Here is a 20,506-nt window from a genome sequence, read left to right as displayed (position 1 = left end):
AATAAATTCAAATTCAATTTTGATGCATTGTCATCTTGAAAGTTGTCACCATCACTAAACATATTTGGTATGTCCAAAATGTCAACGTAAACATGTACATTTATTGAAGATGTAATGACGGCCATCTTCCCAGTGCCATGACCTGACATGTCAACAATCTTGTTGGAACGGCACCACAGAAAAGTCTTCTTGCCCGATACAGACTCACCATTAATCAGGGAATTACTTACGTCCTTTGCTTTTTCTAAGCCCATTACCTTTTTATGTTTAGATGTTAATGACAGCTTTTGCTTAGCTCTTCTTTAGGTGGTTTCTTACAGTTTGGGGGCATGTTGGCATAAGTCACATGACCACAGAAGCCTTGAGGACACATTGAGTGCTGTGCCCTGACAACACTAATCTCATGTTGTGTCCCATAATCACACTGTTGCTATGACGCCAGCACATTAGCAACCTCAAGTACAACAAAAGGAGCGAGGAGGGCACTTTAAAGAATTTAAAACGAAGAAAAGGCGTACAGCCCAGCCCGACAAGTGTTTTATTTCATTTTAGAACAAATGCGAATTTTCATTCTTTTGAGAATAAAAAGACACTCGACACGCCCAGCGCTGCACGTATTTGTGTTTCCATCGTCCCCGACTGGAAGTGGTACCAAACCACTGACCTGTACCTGATTGTTGACACCCCCTGCTTCTGGGAGAAAGGGGCGGAGCTAGATACTGTGCAGTGTGTTGATTGGTGGACAAGGAATAGTCACCACGAGCTTGTTAAACTGATTGGCATCTGACACTGTGAGGTCACACTATGATGTCATTGTGCTACTTACACGGCTGACCCCGCCCACACACACACACACACACACACACACACACACACACACACACACACACACACACACACACACACACACACACACACACACACACACACACACACACACACACACACACACACACACACACACGCACACACACACAATCATCAAATGGTGATGTGGAGTCTCAACACACCTGATCATGTCATTAAAGCACAAGTTTGTTGTCATGACCTGCGGGTGGGCGGGGCCTCAGAACTGCACCGCACTTGGGGGGATGTCAAACATGGAGGGGTCGAACTGCTGTCCTCTAAACGGCGAGCCCTCGGCTTCCCAGCCCTTCTTCAGCATCTCATGCACTTTCTGCAGACAATCAACAAGTTAGTGCGAGACCACAGCACCATCTAGAGGCGCACTCAGCCACTGCATTAGGCACACCATCTGATGACTTTCGTGCTGAGGTTTTTATTGCGTCTTTTAATTTAGCAGATTACTTGATGTTTTTAAAGTCAGCCACTGGGGGGCGCCCTCACCACTTCGTGACTCTGCGGCTTGCCCTGCAGCTTCTGGTGGTAGTCGAAGGTGAGGCGGTCCAGGACGGCGTGCTCGTCCTCGTCCACGGTCGCCATGGAGCGCTCGCGGTTGATTTGGTTCACGTCGATCTCCTCCTCGCCGCTGAGGACCGCTTTCCACCAAACCTCGGAGGTTTTGTTGAGTGACAGCTGGACGCCAGAGAGGGAGACAGAGAGCGTTCTTTAATTGCACGCTCACTGAGAGGTCAAAGGTGAGCCGGCGTGCACTTACGACAACGCAGTCGCCAGGTTCGAGGCTCCACAGGGAGTTTTCCGTGTTGATCTTATGTGTGAACTCTCCCTCCATCAGCGTCTCCTCCTGTGGCCCCGCCCTCATGCACACACGCACGCTGTTGCTGTGCAGCGTGACGCTCACCTGGCCGACACACAAACACCTGAAAGGCCCAAACTTCACGCTAGAGGGCGCCGCTGCTGTGTGAGAGGCTCACCTGTCGACCCTTGACCACCGACTTGGGCACGAACACGCGCACCTCCACATCGGTGTAGTCCTGGGACCACTTGTAGTTTTCCCTCACGGCGCCATTGTAACTGTCCGAATCCGGCTTCGGCGTCTCCTGATTTGACCTGCAACCACACACAATGCTGGGGGCCATTTTGGTAGTTTTCACCTTCAAAACGAGTACAATATATATATATTTCTCTAATAACTACAATATGCAATTTTGGTAGAAATTTGGCATGAATGTTGCTAACAGTTCAACAACAAAGTTAAAGTACCAATGATTGTCACACACACACACACACACTAGGTGTGGCGAAATTATTCTCTGCATGCGAGGTGAGGGGACCAGTGAGCAGCAGAGGTGGCCACGCCCGGGAATCCTTTTTGGTGATTCAACCCACAATTCCAACCCTTGATGCTGAGTGCCAAGCAGGGAGGTAATGGCTCCCATTTTTATAGTCTTTGGTATGTCAAACAACAAAAAATATTAGCAAAATTAGCTAGCGGTACTATGCTAACAATACCATGCTTCAGTTAGTCCAGCCATCCATTTTCTACCGCTTGTCCCTCTCAGGGATCACGAGGGGTGCTAGAGCCTGTTGCTTCAGTTAGTGAAATACATGACACTGAGGTGTATACATGCTAAATTAACAAAAATGCTAATGTTAGCATGTTAAAATGCTAACTAACATGCGTCATGTATCAAAATATATGACTGAGGTGTGTACCTGAAAATAGACTTTAAAGTGCTAGCCTGATAACATTAGCATGCATCAAGTACCAACGTATGACTGGGATGTAGCCCTACAAAATTAGCTTTCAAAATCGCTAGCATACTTGATTGATATTTTTATTAGTAGATTGCACAGTACAGTACATATTCCGTACAATTGACCACTAAATGGTAACACCCGAATACGTTTTTCAACTTGTTTAAGTCGGGGTCCACTTCATGGTAAACTAACTTTAGCATGCTAACAGGTATCAATTGTCAAGTAACCAAATATTTGACGCTGAGGAGTATACATGCAAAATTAGCACCAAAAAAAACAACATGTTAGTTAATATTAGAAATTTAGCATGAACGTTGATGAGCCAAAGGTGAACTGAAATGCTAACAGTTCGCATTCTGGCCAGATACTGTCAAACAACACAAACTATTTGCAAAATTAGCAAAAAAAAGCAAACAAATAGCGGTTCTATACTAACATGCTCACAATTAGAGATGTCCGATAATATCGGACTGCCTATATTATCGGCCGATAAACGCTTTAAAATGTAATATCGGAAATGATCGGTATCGGTTTCAAAAAGTAAACTTTATGACTTTTTAAAACGCCACTGTACGTAGTGGTACACGGACGTAGGGAGAAGTACAGAGCGCCAATAAACCTCAAAGGCACAATCACTTAATATCTACGGCTTTTCACACACACAAGTGAATGCAAGGCATACTTGGTCAATGACGAACACATTTCGGGAGAACATCCGCACCGTAACACAACATAAACACAACAGAACAAATACCCAGAACCCCTTGCAACACATGTCCCAAATTCGAGCTGCTGTTTTGAGGCATGTTAAAAAAAATAATGCTCTTTGTGACTTCAATAATAAATATGGCAGTGCCATGTTGGCATTTTTTTCCATAACTCGAGTTGATTTATTTTGAAAAACCTTGTTACATTGTTTAATGCATCCAGCGGGGCATGACAACAAAATTAGGCATAATAATGTGTTAATTCCACCACTGTATATATCGGTATCGGTTGATATCGGAATCGGTGATTAGGAGTTGGACAATATCGGAATATCGGCAAAGAAGCCATTATCAGACATCTCTACTCACAATAGCATGCTTACAGTTAGTGAAATACCAAAATACATGACACTGAGGTGTACACCTGCTAAATAACAAAGAAGCTTGTATGCTAATGCTAGCATGTTAAAATGTAACATGCATCAACATATATGACTCTGAGGTGTGTACCTGCAAAATGACTTTAAAGTGCTAGCCTGATAACATTAGCATGCATCAAGTACCAAGGTAGTACTGAGGTGTGTCCCTACAAAATTAGCTTTCAAAAACACTAGCATACTAAGTTTAGCATGCTAACAGGTAACAAGTAACAAAATATTTGACGCTGAGGTGTGTACTAACTAAAAAAGTTAACATTAGAATGCTAACGATTGTGCCGCAGGCTATTTAAAGATTTTGGACACCCTGGTATACCCACTTGGTATGAAATAGATGAATACTCACTCTGCTGTGTTGGACGCCGCCGCCGCCAGGTCTGCCTGAGCCAGTGGACTATCGGTGCCAACACCGGCGGGTTGAGGTTCAGTCTCAGTCTCAGGGACAGGATCCGGGGCTGCGCTCGCCGCTGCCGTGGCCTCCTTCAGACTCGCCTGCTGGGGCTCAGAGGTGACCTCCAGCTCCTGGACAGCCGCAGGGACGGTTCTGGTCTCCTCCTGTCTCTTCTGCAGCTCACGGTTGTGATCGGCCATCTTCTCAAACAGTTTGTACGTCTGCAGAGAAAACACAACCTCACATGAATGCTCTGTACAGGACTTGGTAGAGGATAGAACCCCGGCTCTGGTTCTAATTTAGTGGTAGGAAAACACTACATAACGTAATAGTGGTTCTCTGGTCAAATTGTTGCACAAATTAATGCAAATACACAACAGCGGGTAAGAAACATTGGTTTTGCACAATAGGGCCTCTTTAATTAGGCTTATTACTAAAAAGGTACATCGCAAAAGTTAGTGGTACCTCAAATTACGAGTGTTTTGAGACAAAAGCCGTCTCTTGGCTAATTCTTTAAGTCACAATCGTCCCTAGGAATGGGTAGCTAATTCTGCACCGACTGAATTCCGTCAGTATCAATTTACGTAAAATCAAACGGTGCCATATTCCGATACTTTTGTTGCATGTGACGTCACGTCCGGTTTTAGACCCGTCAAGTCCGGCTGCAGACTAAACACGTAAACAATCACCCTTAGGGAGGACTCAGCCAAACTCCCTCTAAGCAACGCTGCAATTTTCAACACCAACTAAGCAAGTATGCTTGGTAGAAAAAGCTCGGGAGCAAAGTAATGCTCCAGGATTTCAAAATGTGCTAGCTTGATGCTAATTTACATTGGATTTGCCATAGACAGGCTACTATTAGCATTAATATATTTACATGGTGAGTTCAACATCTACACATTTGGTAAAGGAACTTCAACTGAGATTACTGTTGCAGATGTGTAATAATCACAGTATTAACACTTTGTAGGGTGCAACATAACACATTGAACTTCCTGGAAGACTCGCCTTCCTAGTTATACTGCCATCTAATGTCTTGGAAGTGCAACTGCATTGCAAAGGAGACTGTAATGTAATCATGAAACAAGATATAACAACTGGAGAGCAGCTCATTTAATACATCCATCCATTTTCTACCGCTTGTCCCTATTGGAGGTCGAAGGGGGTGCTGGAGCCTATCTCAGCTGCATTGAGGCGGAAGGCGGCGTACACCCTGGACAAGTCGCCACCTCATCGCAGGGCCAACACAGATAGACAACATTCACACACTAGGGCCAATTTAGTGTTGCCAATCAACCTATCCCCAGGTGCATGTCTTTGGAGGTGGGAGGGGCCTATCCCCAGGTGCATGTCTTTGGAGGTGGGAGGGGCCTATCCCCAGGTGCATGTCTTTGGAGGTGGGAGGAAGCCGGAGTACACGGAGGGAACCCACGCAGTCACGGGGAGAACATGCAAACTCCACACAGAAAGATCCCGAGCCCGGGATTGAACTCAGGACTACTCAGGACCTTCGTATTGTGAGGCACATGCACTAACCCCTGACCCACCGTGCTGCCTTCATTGAATTGAAGTAAGAAATTATCAAAAACGTGACCGAGCGTGTCATTAACTCGGCGAAACGATTTGAGCGTATCACAGTTCGAGAGTGTTAAAATTATAACTATAAACAACAGACATATACCCATGAATATATGGGAAAGCTGCTGATGGTGTGTTTGACGGAGAAGCAGCTGGAAGGAGATACTGTAGAAGTCTGTACTCCAACATAAATGCTGTACCTTATTACTTTAAAAAAACAAAACTACTGTGTCCATCCATCCATTTTCCTCCGCTTATCCGAGGTCGGGTCGCGGGGGCAGCAGCCTAAGCTCAGCTCCTTCTTCAACCACAACGGATTGATACAGCGTCCGCATTACTAAAGACGCCGCACCGATCCGCCTGTCGATTTCACGATCCACTCTTCCCTCACTCATGAACAAGACTCCGAGATACTTGAACTCCTCCACTTGGGGCAAGATCTCCTCCCCAACTTGGAGATGGCACTCCACCCTTTCCCGGGCGAGAACCATGGACTCGGACTTGGAGGTGCTGATTCTCATCTCAGTCACTTCACACTCGGCTGCGAACCGATCCAGTGAGAGCTGAAGATCCTGGCCAGATGAAGCCATCAGGACCACATCATCTGCAAAAAGCAGAGACCTAATCCTGCAGACACCAAACCGGATCCCCTCAACGCCTTGACTGCGCCTAGAAATTCTGCCCATAAAAGTTATGAACAGAATGGGTGACAAAGGGCAGCCTTGGCGGAGTCCAACCCTCACGGGAAACGGGTCCGACTTACTGCCGGCAATGCGGACCAAGCTCTGACACTGATCATACAGGGAGCGGACCGCCACAATCAGACAGTCCGTTACCCCATACTCTCTGAGCACTCCCCACAGGACTTCCCGGGCGACACGGTCAAATGCCTTCTCCAAGTCCACAAAACCCATGTAGACTGGTTGGGCAAACTCCCTTACATCCTCAAGGACCCTGCCGAGTATAGAGCTGGTCCACACTTCCACGACCAGGACGAAAACCACACTGTTCCTCCTGAATCCTTTCCAGTACACCTGAATAGACCTTACCGGGAAGGCTGAGACATACATATACCCATGAATATATGGGAAAGCTGCTGATGGTGTGTTTGACGGAGAAGCAGCTGGAAGGAGATACTGTAGAAGTCTGTACTCCAAAGTAAATGTTGTACATTATTAATTTTAAAAAAGAAACTACTGTAGTTGTTTGTAAAACATTCTATTGTATTGTTTTAATATTTGAATTAAAACGTTATATTCAATATTTAATAGATTTCATCTAATTTCTGTGGGAGTTAAGGGAAAAGCCAATTAAGATCGTAAGTTAAGGTCCTACTGTTGTGTTGTTGTTATTAGCATGTAGCAATGCAATAGCCCAATGGCGCTTTAACAATAAAGTTATTGATATGTTTCACATTCCAAAGTCTTCTAGATGTTACTAAACATGTTGAAGACAAGTTGGTGACGAGAACAAATAGTACACTATTAAGCTGTTTCGATTATGTTTAATGTAGCACAGCTTGCTAACGCGCGCTACCTTGACCACCATCTTTTCGGCGACACCGGGCGGGAAGCCCATCTTGTCCCCGGGACCGGAAAGGAGGCGATAGAAGTCCGTCTTTCGGTACAAAAATCCAAAATAGACTTGGAGAAAGTCTTGAATGTTTCCAGCGTGCTGCAGGATGCCCAGTAAAGCGTTGTCGTACATTTCCGTCATCTCCAGTGGCGACGACATGACAAAACTCGCCGTTCCAGCCGTCAAACTATCTTCCGAGTCGACCACAAGTCGGGTCAAGAATTAAGAAAGTGTCTTTAATGATAAAACGTCAATGTTTGGGACAGCTGGTTAGCATATCTTGATGTATGTGAGCTTCCTTCTAGAACAATGCCACACATCCGGTTAGAAACTTTCAAAATAAGAGCACATCCCTTTTCGGACTGTATAAAAACATCAAAACCCTCCTCATATATAATCTATATTTTTGATGGCGTTCATTATTATTTTTGTTGCCATATTTAAAAACGTACATGGCTTACTATTCTGTCTATATCCGGTTGTTATATCCGGAACAGTAGCTAATTAATAGTTCCATATCGATGTTTAGGTTTGTCACCGGTTAGAAACTTTCAAAACAAAAGCACGTCCCTTTTCGGACTGTATAAAAAACATCAAAACCCTCATCATATATAATTTATATTTTTGATGGCGTTCATTATTTTTTTTTTGCCATATTTAAAAACGTACATGGCTTACTATTTTGTCTATATCCGGTTGTTACATTTTTTAGTCAACTGCTGGGAACAGTAGCTAATTAATAGTTCCATATCGGTGTCTAGGTTTGTCACCGGTTAGAAACTTTCAAAACAAGAGCACGTTCCTTTTCGGACTGTATAAAAAACATTAAAACCCTCATCATATATCATTTATATTTTGATAAAATGATGACTTCTTCAATACATGGCGTTCACTCTTTTTTCTGTGCCATATTTAAAAACGTACATGGCTTACTATTCTGTCTATATCCGGTTGTTACATTTTTTTAGTCAACTGCTGGGAACAGTAGCTAATTAATAGTTCAATATCGATGTCTATGTTTGTCACCGGTTAGAAACTTTCAAAACAAGAGCACGTCCCTTTTCGGACTGTATAAAAAACATCAAAACCCTCATCATATATAATGTATGGCTTACTGTTCTGTCTATATCCGGTTGTTACATGTTTTAGTCATCTGCTGGGAACAGTAGCTAATTAATAGTTCCATATCAATGTCTAGGTTTGTCACCGGTTAGAAACTTTCAAAACAAGAGCACGTCCCTTTTCGGACTGTATAAAAAAACATTAAAACCCTCATCATATATCATTTATATTTTGATAAAATTATGACTTATTCAATACATGGCGTTCACTCTTTTTTGTGCCATATTTAAAAACGTACATGGCTTACTATTCTGTCTATATCCGGTTGTTACATTTTTTTAGTCACCTGCTGGGAACAGTAGCTAATTAATAGTTCAATATCGATGTCTATGTTTGTCACCGGTTAGAAACTTTCAAAACAAGAGCACGTCCCTTTTCGGACTGTATAAAAAAACATCAAAACCCTCATCATATATCATTTATATTTTTGATGGCGTTCACTCTTTTTTTTTTTGCCATATTTAAAAAAGTACATGGCTTACTATTCTGTCTATATCCGGTTGTTACATTTTTTTAGTAAACTGCTGAGAACAGTAGCAAATTAATAGTTCCATATCGGTGTCTAGGTTTGTCACCGGTTAGAAACTTTCAAAACAAGAGCACGTCCCTTTTCGGACTGTATAAAAAACATTAAAACCCTCATCATATATCATTTATATATTGATAAAATTATGACTTCTTCAATACATGGCGTTCACTCTTTTTTTGTGCCATATTTACAAACGTACATGCTTACTATTCTGTCTATATCCGGTTGTTACATTTTTTAGTCAACTGCTGGGAACAGTAGCTTATTAATAGTTCCATATCGATGTCTAGGTTTGTCCAAAACAATTGTAAAGTTTCATATATGATTGCTTTAACACTCACCAGGTCTTCCATAGTGGTTTAAAATAGAAACCTTTGAACATATATCATAAAAAAAAGAGGCGGTGACAGCATTGTTAGTTTTATCCAAACAAAGATGGCGTCGTCCTTGAGCAGTGCGGAGTGCGTCAGGCTTCTGGTGAGTAAAATCAAACATATAATTATGAATAAGATGATATAAATGTGTTTCGTGGACAGAATACTTTTTGTAAACGAGTGAGTCGTGGTTGGTAGTTGCTTTGTTGCCGTTTCATACCGTTTAGTTGGCACGTAGTGGCTTGCATTTTACTCAAGTCACACCATCCACCCATTTACTACCGCTTGTCCCTGATGAAACTGTAATGTTGGGTTTCTTTGCAGGCAGTCTTTAGCAGGTTTAATACTTTGAGGATTTCTCCATCAAGCAGATCTCTTCATGTTACTGCAGTCTGCTGCAAGGTGAGTAAACGTCCATTGCCATTGTAAATAATCCATTGACATGAAAGCAGCACAATCAGACATTTAATGTAGAGAAGTTTCCAGTTAGATAAGTACCAGTATCCTGTGAAAAATATTTAGAAAGTTATGGCGTTTCAAAACCGGCGAAATTGCATTCACTTCTGGTCAACTTCTTTAATTCATAGTCAAATAAATGTCAGGTTCAAACACAGATGACATCTATTAAACAGACAAGAAGCAAGGAATCAGGCAGAGACAGAGTTACATTTTACTCATGAGGAGAGACGTATCGGGCTGTACTTGTCAGTTACAGTTCCACCCTACGCTCCAAGGCACAGCCCACGTGCTCCCCTATTTATTCGGGAGGTCCCTGGTCTGCTTCTGAAGGGGAGGGGTAATGCCAGCAGCCCCAGTCAGACACAATACATGATTATTCAGAATGGAAATGTGCTGACACTCGTGATTTCGCCCTGTCTCTGTTTCGTCTGCGTTGAGGTGCTCGATGTCCGTCCTTGGCAGTCCGCAGGCCGGGTCTGGAAACAAACACTGACACGAGACAACTCGCCATGCGAGATTGCAAGTTGTCCCTTTCTTTGCACACATAGAAAAGTACAACTTCAGCACAATTGATAATAACTATAGCAACGGGCCTTTAAGCATAAGAGTTGTGTGATAACTTATTCATAATTATTCGAACAAATAGGTGTTAAAAACGTTCCTTTTTCTTAATGACACCATAGTATTGTAACACTTGTTGAACAAAGACACAGAAACAATATTTTTGCTTGATTAAATTCATGCAATTAGTGTTGGAAGTGACGGAGAATTTCTATACACGCGTGGTTGGACTCGACTTGGGAGTCACGTCCACAACCGGGAAAACTTCGGCTGCAAAAAAATCAGTGTGCGAATCGATCAATTTAAAGGTTATTTGGCAGACTCTCAAATAAATCTATAACTTACACTACCGTTCAAAAGTTTGGGGTCACCCAAACAATTTAGTGGAATAGCCTTCATTTCTAAGAACAAGAATAGACTGTCGAGTTTCAGATGAAAGTTCTCTTTTTCTGGCCATTTTGAGCGTTTAATTGACCCCACAAATGTGATGCTCCAGAAACTCAATCTGCTCAAAGGAAGGTCAGTTTTGTAGCTTCTGTAACGAGCTAAAGTGTTTTCAGATGTGTGAACATGATTGCACAAGGGTTTTCTAATCATCAATTAGCCTTCTGAGCCAATGAGCAAACACATTGTACCATTAGAACACTGGAGTGATAGTTGCTGGAAATGGGCCTCTATACACCTATGTAGATATTGCACCAAAAAGCAGACATTTGCAGCTAGAATAGTCATTTACCACATTAGCAATGTATAGAGTGTATTTATTTCAAGTTCAGACTAGTTTAAAGTTATCTTCATTGAAAAGTACAGTGCTTTTCCTTCAAAAATAAGGACATTTCAATGTGACCCCAAACTTTTGAACGGTAGTGTATATTATGACGGGGATTCCAATGAACATTTTACTAACAGTAGATTTTTTGCAGCAGAGTTTAAAGCAGGCCTGGGCAATTATTTTGTCTCGGGGGGCCAAAAGTAGAGAAACAAAATGTGTCTGGGGGCCGGTATATCTATTTTTAGGAACTCTAAAACAAAACCTCACAATAATGTCTGATTGAATGCTAAAAACGTTATGACACACCTCCTTAAAAAACAGAATGGAATTTTACTTCTTTTTTTTGACTGAATGAGACACCCAGAATGTACATGAAAATAAAGAATGTGGGGTTTATAATATTAAAGGCCTACTGAAAGCCACTACTAGCGACCACGCAGTCTGATAGTATATATATCAATGATGAAATCTTAACATTGCAACACATGCCAATACGGCCGGGTTAACTTATAAAGTGACATTTTAAATTTCCCGCCACACTTCCGGTTGGAAACGTCTATGTACGATGACGTATGCGCGTGACGTCACGACGGCAACGGAAGTATTCGTACCCAATGTGTCACCATACAAACTGCTCTGTTTTCATCGAACAATTCCACAGTATTCTGGACATCTGTGTTGGTGAATCTTTTGCAATTTGTTTAATGAACAATGGAGACTGCAAAGAAGAAAGTTGTAGGTGGGATCGGTGTATTAGCGGCTGGCTGCAGCAACACAATCAGGAGGTTGTGTTGTGTTTGAGCTGGATAGCAGACGCGCTACCGTGAGTACAGCTTTGGCTTCCAAACATTTGATCGCTTGCCCGTACGTGCGTGTCGCTATGTGCATGTCACGTACGTAACTTTGGGGAAATATATGTTTCTTGCCGGGGTGTCGTCGAAAGCTACAACGCCCGCCACCGCTCCGTAGTTAGCTTCAATTGTTAAGCTTCGCCAAGCTGGAAATTATTAACCGTGTATTTACATGTTCATGGTTTAATAGTATTGTTGATCTTCTGTCTATCATTCCAGTCAGGGGTTTATTTTATTTTGTTTCTATCTGCAGTTAACCCCGATGCTATCACGTTAGCTCCGTGCGTCAACGATGTATTGTCGTGGAGATAAAAGTCACTGTGAATGTCCATTTCGCGTTCCCGACTCTCATTTTCAAGAGGATATAGTATCCCAGGTGGTTTAAAATACAAATCCGTGATCCACAATAGAAAAAGGAGAAAGTGTGGAATCCAATGAGCCAGCTTGTACCTAAGTTACGGTCAGAGCGAAAAAAGATACACCCTGCACTGCACTCTAGTCCTTCACTCTAATGTTCCTCATCCACGAATCTTTCATCCTCGCTCCAATTAATGGGGTAATCGTCGCTTTCTCGGTCCGAATCTCTCTCGCTCCATTGTAAACAACGGGGAATTGTGAGGAATACTAGCTCCTGTGACGTCACGCTACTTCCGCTACAGGCAAGGCTTTTTTTTTATCAGCGACCAAAAGTTGCAAACTTTATCGTCGTCGTTCTCTACTAAATCCTTTCAGCAAAAATATGGCAATATCGCAAATTGATCAAGTATGACACATAGAATGGATCTGCTATCCCCGTTTAAATAAAAAAAATTCATTTCAGTAGGCCTTTAACTATGAAGGATAAAACACTGAATATTGACAACATATGAACGTCACACCCCCTCCCCCATCCACATATTTTACAATCCAGCGAAACGCAACAAAATATGAACGTGAAGGGTAAAAAAAAAAAAACCCACCTACAATCTGATACATCGGATTAATCACTAAGCTTTAGAACTTTGTTGTAAAAATCTCCTTCCACGTCTGTCCCTGACACCCGCATTTCAGGCTCGCTCTGGAAACACTCTGTGGAAACACTCCCCACCCACACTGCTTGGTGCCTCGTCTGAGCTGCTGTGACTTAGATTACCATAGTCACTAATTAGAGGACCATAGTAACTAATTAGAGGACCATAGTAACTAATTAGATGACCATAGTAACTAATTAGATTACCATAGTAACTAGGGATGTCCGATAATGGCTTTTTGCCGATATCCAATATTCCGATATTGTCCAACTCTTTAATTACTGATACCGATATCAACCGATATATACAGTCGTGGAATTAACACATTATTATGCCTAATTTGGACAACCAGGTATGGTGAAGATAAGGTCCTTTTTAAAAAAAATAGTAAAATAAGATAAATAAATTAAAAACATTTTCTTGAATAAAAAAGAAAGTACAACAATATAAAAACAGTTACATAGAAACTAGTAATGAATGAAAATGAGTAAAATGAACTGTTAAAGGTTAGTACTATTAGTGGACCAGCAGCACGCACAATCATGTGTGCTTACGGACTGTATCCCTTGCAGACTGTATTGATATATATTGATATATAATGTAGGAAGCAGAATATTAATAACAGAAAGAAACAACCCTTTTGTGTGAATGAGTGTAAATGGGGGGAGGGAGGTTTTTTGGGTTGGTGCACTAATTGTAAGTGTATCTTGTGTTTTTTATGTGGATTTAATAAAAAAATTTTTAAAAAAACAACAAAAAAACGATACCGATAATTAAAAAAACTGATACCGATAATTCCCGATATTACATTTTAACACATATATCGGCCGATAATATCGGCAGGCCGATATTATCGGACACCTCTAATAGTAACTAATTAGATTAGCATAGTAATTAGTATATCATGCAAAAGTGCAGATTCCAACCATGTAAAGACTTAGTACAGTTGTAGACTTCCGGTCATTAGAAAAAATGACTGCACATCATAATGGCAGCTACACTTTACATCTTAAAAATATAAAAAAATGATTTGGGAATGTCCAGCAGGCCAGATTGAAAAGCTTAACGGGCCCCCGGGCCTTAATTTGCCCAGGTCTGATTTAAAGAGCGTAAACTTGCCAAATGTTGTCAAAGCTTAGTGGCGTGAGTTCTTGTTCAATCTGAAAAGGTTGTGGATAATGGAGGATATGTGTTCTAGGTCAGTGGTCCCCAACCTTTTTGTAGCTGCGGACCGGTCAACGCTTGAAAATTTGTCCCACGGTGCGGTGGGGGAGGGGGGTGTATTTAAAAAAAAAAAAAAAAAAATTTTTATTTATTTTTTTTTAACATAAATAGATACAATCATGTGTGCTTACGGACTGTATCCATGCAGGCTGTATTGATCTATATTGATATAGAATGTATATATTGTGTTTTTTATGTTGATTTAATTAAAAAAAAAAAAAAAAAATTTTTTACATAAATAAATACAATCATGTGTGCTTACGGACTGTATCCCTGCAGGCTGTATTGATCTATATTGACATAGAATGTATATATTGTGTTTTTTATGTTGATTTCATTAAAAAAAATAAAAAATTAAAAAATTTTTTTTTTTTTTTTTTTTACATAAATAAATACTATCATGTGTGCTTACGGACTGTATCCCTGCAGGCTGTATTGATCTATATTGACATAGAATGTATATATTGTGTTTTTTATGTTGATTTCATTAAAAAAAATTAAAAATTAAAAACATTTTTTTTTTTTTTTTTTTTTACATAAATAAATACAATCATGTGTGCTTACGGACTGTATCCCTGCAGGCTATATTGATCTATATTGATATAGAATGTATATATAGTGCTTTTTATGTTGATTTCATTAAAAAAAAAAAAAAAATTTAATTCTTGTGCGGCCCGGTACCAATCGGTCCGCGGACCGGTGGTTGGGGACCGCTGTTCTAGGTCAATAGTATTAGTACAGTGCTGATGAAAACAAAGAGAAGGACAGTTACATTTTGAAAACCGCCGTCTGATTGTCGCTAATGGGATGCCGCGATGACCACCGCGTGCATCCGGGCAGCGGCGAACACACACGCACCCTCACACTCCTTCTTGGACTTTCTGTAGAACCAAGCTGCTCGTGTCCGAGTGGGGAAAGGAGACCGACCCGTGACCTACGAGCGGGCTCTGAAACCGCACCACATCGGCCACCGCAAAGGATGGCTGTCGCAGCATACCAGTAAGTCCCGGTCTCAGTGGTGCAACCGCAGGGATGTTTGGCAATAGAGTTTTCACATACATTGGGGGAAAAATGTGTGTATTTTACAGTACAATTCTGATTACTGAGTTGCCAGTTTTTTTACTATAATTTATTATTTATTTTACAATATAAATGGAAAAACAATACCCGCTGTATTTTATACAATACTGGCAGCTCAGTCGCCAGCATTTGGCTGTATAATGTGCAGTAGTTTGGACAACATATTACTGTCAATAGAAAAACTGTACCGCGGTTTTTTATGCCAAAATACTGGCAGCTTAATTGACAGAATTTTACTGTAAAATTTTTACTACATATTACTGTGAATGGAAAAACAGTCCAACTGTTTATGGTATTAAAAAAAACCTGACAGTTTAGTTGCCAGAATTTGACAGTGAAATTTACAGTGGTTTTTAAAACACTGAATGGAAAAACAGTCCCATTGTTGGTTTTTTGGTTAAAAAAAAAAAAAGAAAAATGGCAGCTTAGTTGCCAGAAAGTTTAATAAAAATCTGGCAGCTAAGTCACTAGAATTTTACTGTAAAATGTAGTCTTACTGTAAATGGAAAAACAGTCCCACTGTTTTTTTTTACGGTAAAAAACTGACAGCTTAGTTCCCACAATTTTACAGTGGTTTTTAAAGCATAATACTGTAAATGGAAAAACAGTCCAGCTGTTTGTTTTTACGGGAAAAAATGGCAGCTTAGTCGCCACAATTTTAATGTAAAATTTAGAGTTACTGTAAATGGAAACCATCCCATTGTTTTTGGTTAAAAAAAAAAAAGACAGCTTAGTCGCTAGAATTTTACTGTAAAATTTAGTCTTACTGTAAATGGAAAAACAGTTCCATTGTTTTTTTTACGGGAAAAAACTGGCAGCTTAGTCGCCACAATTTTAATGTAAAATTTAGAGTTACTGTAAATGGAAAAACCGTCCAATTGTTTGTTTTTGGTTTAAAAAAAAATGGCAGCTTAGTTGCTAGAATTTTACTGTAAAATGTTGTCTTACTGTAAATGGAAAAACAGTCCGGATGTTTTTTTTACGGGGAAAAAATGGCAGCTTAGTCAACACAATTTTAAAGTAAAATTTATAGTTACTGTAAATGGTAAAACCATCGGTTAGTTTTTTGTAAAAAAAAAAAAAAAAAATGGCAGCGTAGTTGCCAGAATTTTTAGTAAAAATCTGGCAGCTTAGTTGCTAGAATTTACTGTAAAATGTTGTCTTACTGTAAATGGAAAAACAGTCCGGCTGTTTTTTTTACGGGGAAAAAATGGCAGCTTAGTAAAATTTTAAAGTAAAATTTAGAGTTACTGTAAATGGAAAAACCATCTGAATGTTTGTTTTTTGTAAAAAAAAAAATTTAAAAAAATGGCAGCGTAGTTGCCAGAATTTTAATGTAAAATTTAGAGTTACTGTAAATGGAAAAACCGTTCAATTGTTTGTTTTTGGTTAAAAAAAAAAAGGCAGCTTAGTTGCCAGAATTTTTAGTAAAAAACTGGCAGCTTAGTTGTAAAATGTAGTCTTACTGTAAATGGAAACCAGCAGCTTAGTCGTCAGAATTGTTACAACATATAAATGAAAAACAGCACCACTATATTTGTCAATTCTGGCAAATGAGCGACCTTTTTTTTTTTTTTTACGGAAAAACAAACAAACTGGTAGATCTTTTCCATTTACAGTAATACAATGTAAAACCAACAACTGTAGAATTTACAGTAAAAAAAAATGCAGCTTAGTCGCCAGAATTTGACTGTATAATGTGCAGTAGTTTGGACAACATATTACTGTCAATAGAAAAACTGTACCACTGTTTTTTATGCCAAAATACTGGCAGCTTAATTGACAGAATTTTACTGTAAAATTTTTACTACATATTACTGTAAATGGAAAAACAGTCCAACTGTTTATGGTATTAAAAAAACCTGGCAGTTTAGTTGCCAGAATTTGACAGTGGTTTTTAAAACACTGTGAATGGAAAAACAGTCCAATTTTTTTTTTGGTAAAAAAATAAATAAAAAATGGCAGCTTAATTGCCAGAAAGTTTAATAAAAAACTGGCAGCTAAGTTACTAGAATTTTACTGTAAAATGTAGTCTTACTGTGAATGGAAAAACAGTCCCATTGTTTTTTTGGTAAAAAAAATAAATAAAAAATGGCAGCTTAATTGCCAGAAAGTTTAATAAAAAACTGGCAGCTAAGTTACTAGAATTTTACTGTAAAATGTAGTCTTACTGTAAATGGAAAAACAGTCCCACTGTTTTTTTTTACTGTAAAAAACTGGCAGCTTAGTTCCCACAATTTTACAGTGAAATTTACAGTGGTTTTTAAAGCATAATACTGTAAATGGAAAAACAGTCCAGCTGTTTGTTTTTACGGGAAAAAATGGCAGCTTAGTCGCCACAATTTTAATGTAAAATTTATAGAGTTACTGTAAATGGAAACCATCCCATTGTTTTTGGTAAAAAAAAAAAAAAAAATGACAGCTTAGTTGCCAGAATTTTTAGTAAAAAACTGGCAGATTAGTCGCTACAATTTTATTGTAAAACTTAATGTTACTGTAAATGGAAAAACAGTCCCATTGTTTTTTGTTAAAAAAATGACAGCTTAGTTGCCAGAATTTTTAGTAAAAAACTGGCAGCTTAGTTGCTAGAAATTTACTGTAAAATTTAGTCTTACTGTAAATGGAAATCAGTCCGGCTGTTTGTTTTTTTTTACGGGAAAAAACTGGCAGCTTAGTCGTCAGAATTGTTACAACATATAAATGAAAAACAGCACCACTATATTTGTCAATTCTGGCAACTGAGCGACCTTTTTTTTTACAGTACAAAAAAACTGGTAGATCTTTTCCATTTACAGTAATACTATGTAAAACCAACAACTGTATAATTTACAGAATTTCGCCAGAATTTTACAGTAAAGTGATTTTTTTTTAAATTTACAGTAATATGCTGTAAAAAGCACCTTAAATTGTATTTATTGTCATTTTTACAATGTACTATTTCATGAATAATTTACTTTAAAACTAGGGATGTCCGATAATGGCTTTTTGCCGATATCCGATATTCCGATATTGTCCAACTCTTTAATTACCGATACCGATATCAACCGATATATGCAGTCGTGGAATTAACACATTATTATGCCTAATTTGGACAACCAGGTATGGTGAAGATAAGGTACTTTTTAAAAAAAATAATAAAATAAGATAACTAAATTAAAAACATTTTCTTGAATAAAAAAGAAAGTAAAAGAATATAAAAACAGTTACATAGAAACTAGTAATGAATGAAAATGAGTCAAATTAACTGTTAAAGGTTAGTATTATTAGTGGAGCAGCAGCACGCACAATCATGTGTGCTTACGGACTGTATCCCTTGCAGACTGTATTGATATATATTGATATATAATGTAGGAAGCAGAATATTGATAACAGAAAGAAATGGGGGGAGGGAGGTTTTTTGGGTTGGTGCACTAATTGTAAATGTATCTTGTGTTTTTTATGTTGATTTAATAAAAAAAAAAAAAAAAAAAAAAAAACGATACAGATAATAAAAAAACGATACCGATAATTTCCGATATTGCATTTTAACGCATTTAGCGGCCGATGATATCGGCAGGCCGATATTATCGGACATCCCTATTTAAAACCTCAAGTCAAGCAGATATTTTTATTTTAACAAAGCATTTATATATTTGTTGTGTAATATTAAAGCTAAAAAGGTAAGCAATTTGATGCTGGACATGACCTTTTTTTCTGTCAAAATGGAAACATTCAGTAAGAAAAGAGCGGATACTTTATTGCCACATATTGTTCCTCAGTTTTTGACACCTGTGCCTCTTCCAGGTAACCTCAAAGGAGAAGACGGAGCAGCAGACCGGGCCGTGGAGGACATGTTCATAAGGAGGTTCATGTTCGGGACCTTCCACGGCTGCCTGGCCAACGAGGTGGTGATCAAGAGGCGGGGCAACATGCTGACAGTGTGCGCCTTAATGCTACAAAAGATGCCGCCGCATAAATTCTACTTTTTAATCGGCTATTCGGAGTCCATGCTGTCGCACTTCTACAAATGTCCCGTCACGTTGGACATTCAGACGCTGCAGGAGACTCAAGTCTACAAGTATCTGTGATCAAGAGACTTGTTTCTTCACTTCCTGTTTGCTGTCACGAAACGCTGACGGTTGCTGTTCTTTTCTGCAACTCGTGTGTCCGCTCACGTGATATTTTGAACATCATCGGTCACACAATCTTTGTGTGCGTAATAAAGAACTCGAGGGTTGTTAATGTTTTATTGACTTTCTCAAAGTGGCTCCGGCGTGCGTCTAAGGCAGGGGTCACCAACGCGGTGCCCGCGGGCACCAGGTAGCCCGTAAGGACCAGATGAGTAGCCCGCCGGCCTGTTCTAAAAATAGCTCAAATAGCAGCACTTACCAGTGAGCTGCCTCTATTTTTTAAATTGTATTTATTTACCAGCAAGCTGGTCTCGCTTTGCCCGACATTTTTAATTCTAAGAGAGACAAAACTCAAATAGAATGTGAAATTCCGAGAAAATATTTTAAAGACTTGGTCTTCACTTGTTTAAATAAATTCATTAATTTTTTTACTTTGCTTCTTATAACTTTCAGAAAGACAATTTTAGAGAAAAAAATACAACCTTAATGATTTTTAAACGCATATACCTTTTTACCTTTTAAATTCCTTCCTCTTCTTTCCTGACAATTTAAATCAATGTTCAAGTATTTTTTTATTTTTTTTTATTGTAAAGAATATTAAATACATTTTAATTTAATTCTTCATTTCAGCTTCTGTTTTTTCGATGAAGAATATCTGTGAAATATTTCTTCAAACTTATGATTAAAATTCAAAAAAAATATTCTGTCAAATCTAGAAAATCTGTAGAATCAAATTTAAATCTTATTTCAAAGTCTTTTGAATTTCTTTAAAAAATGTTTGTTCTGGAAAATCTAGAAGAAATAATGATTTGTCTTTGTTAGAAATATAGCTTGGTCCAATTTGTTATATATTCTAACAAAGTGCAGATTGGATTTTAACCTATTTAAAACATGTCATCAAAATTCTAAAATTAATCTTAATCAGGAAAAATTACTAATGATGTTCCATAAATTCTTTTTTTTAAAGTTTTTCTCTTCTTTTTTTCAGTTGAATTTTGAATTTTAAAGAGTCGAAATTGAAGATAAACTTTCAAAATGTAATTGTCATTTTTTTTGTGTTTTCTCCTCTTTTAAACCGTTCAATTAAGTGTAAATATCATTCATT

The 20,506-nt window shown here is 38.9% G+C and overlaps 3 protein-coding genes across 4 annotated transcripts in view; 1 reads left to right on the top strand and 2 right to left on the bottom strand.

The window, feature by feature from the left end:
* Positions 1 to 500: 500 nt before the first annotated feature.
* nudcd3 (NudC domain containing 3) lies at positions 501 to 7,643 on the bottom strand. 2 transcript variants are annotated; one of them, XR_009823697.1, is made up of 7 exons: positions 7,272 to 7,643; positions 4,113 to 4,378; positions 1,836 to 1,971; positions 1,619 to 1,762; positions 1,348 to 1,536; positions 1,011 to 1,177; positions 501 to 690 (listed from the first exon to the last, which is right to left on the bottom strand). XR_009823697.1 is itself a non-coding variant. In XM_062031893.1 (6 exons), exons 1-6 carry the CDS (start codon positions 7,467 to 7,469, stop codon positions 1,067 to 1,069), a joined length of 1,044 nt encoding a protein of 347 aa, XP_061887877.1. In that variant the 5' UTR covers positions 7,470 to 7,643; the 3' UTR covers positions 845 to 1,066. The 2 variants fall into 2 exon arrangements, 1 of the variants encoding a protein (XP_061887877.1); XM_062031893.1 differs by lacking the exon at positions 501 to 690 and having other exon boundaries at positions 845 to 1,177.
* Positions 7,644 to 9,219: 1,576 nt separating this feature from the next.
* mrps24 (mitochondrial ribosomal protein S24) lies at positions 9,220 to 19,508 on the top strand. The gene is made up of 4 exons (XM_062030770.1): positions 9,220 to 9,438; positions 9,660 to 9,737; positions 15,100 to 15,211; positions 19,076 to 19,508. Exons 1-4 carry the CDS (start codon positions 9,397 to 9,399, stop codon positions 19,357 to 19,359), a joined length of 516 nt encoding a protein of 171 aa, XP_061886754.1. The 5' UTR covers positions 9,220 to 9,396; the 3' UTR covers positions 19,360 to 19,508.
* The window catches only part of gnsb (glucosamine (N-acetyl)-6-sulfatase (Sanfilippo disease IIID), b), a 21,286-nt gene continuing 19,825 nt past the window's right edge, over positions 19,046 to 20,506 (bottom strand). Inside the window, exon 13 of the mRNA XM_062030769.1 lies at positions 19,046 to 20,506. This exon is cut by the window's right edge and continues 744 nt beyond it. The gene's annotated coding sequence lies outside the window, so the exon portion shown is untranslated.

This window comes from Entelurus aequoreus, linkage group LG21 (genome assembly GCF_033978785.1).
Source record: "Entelurus aequoreus isolate RoL-2023_Sb linkage group LG21, RoL_Eaeq_v1.1, whole genome shotgun sequence".
Classification (NCBI taxonomy): Eukaryota; Metazoa; Chordata; class Actinopteri; order Syngnathiformes; family Syngnathidae; genus Entelurus; species Entelurus aequoreus.
Note: the sequence above shows the minus strand (reverse complement) of the source record. Positions and strands in the feature narration are given on the sequence as shown.

What these genes read in the sequence shown, in the direction of transcription:
- nudcd3 (XM_062031893.1), bottom strand. Translation starts at nt 7,469, where the DNA reads ATGTCGTCGCCACTGGAGATGACGGAAATGTACGACAACGCTTTACTG. An exon ending in AACCTGGCGACTGCGTTGTC is followed by an intron (nt 1,537 to 1,618) that starts GTAAGTGCACGC and finishes TCTGGCGTCCAG; the next exon opens with CTGTCACTCAACAAAACCTC. An exon ending in AGCCGCAGAGTCACGAAGTG is followed by an intron (nt 1,178 to 1,347) that starts GTGAGGGCGCCC and finishes GATTGTCTGCAG; the next exon opens with AAAGTGCATGAGATGCTGAA.
- mrps24 (XM_062030770.1), top strand. Translation starts at nt 9,397, where the DNA reads ATGGCGTCGTCCTTGAGCAGTGCGGAGTGCGTCAGGCTTCTG. An exon ending in TTACTGCAGTCTGCTGCAAG is followed by an intron (nt 9,738 to 15,099) that starts GTGAGTAAACGT and finishes GACTTTCTGTAG; the next exon opens with AACCAAGCTGCTCGTGTCCG. An exon ending in ATGGCTGTCGCAGCATACCA is followed by an intron (nt 15,212 to 19,075) that starts GTAAGTCCCGGT and finishes TGCCTCTTCCAG; the next exon opens with GTAACCTCAAAGGAGAAGAC.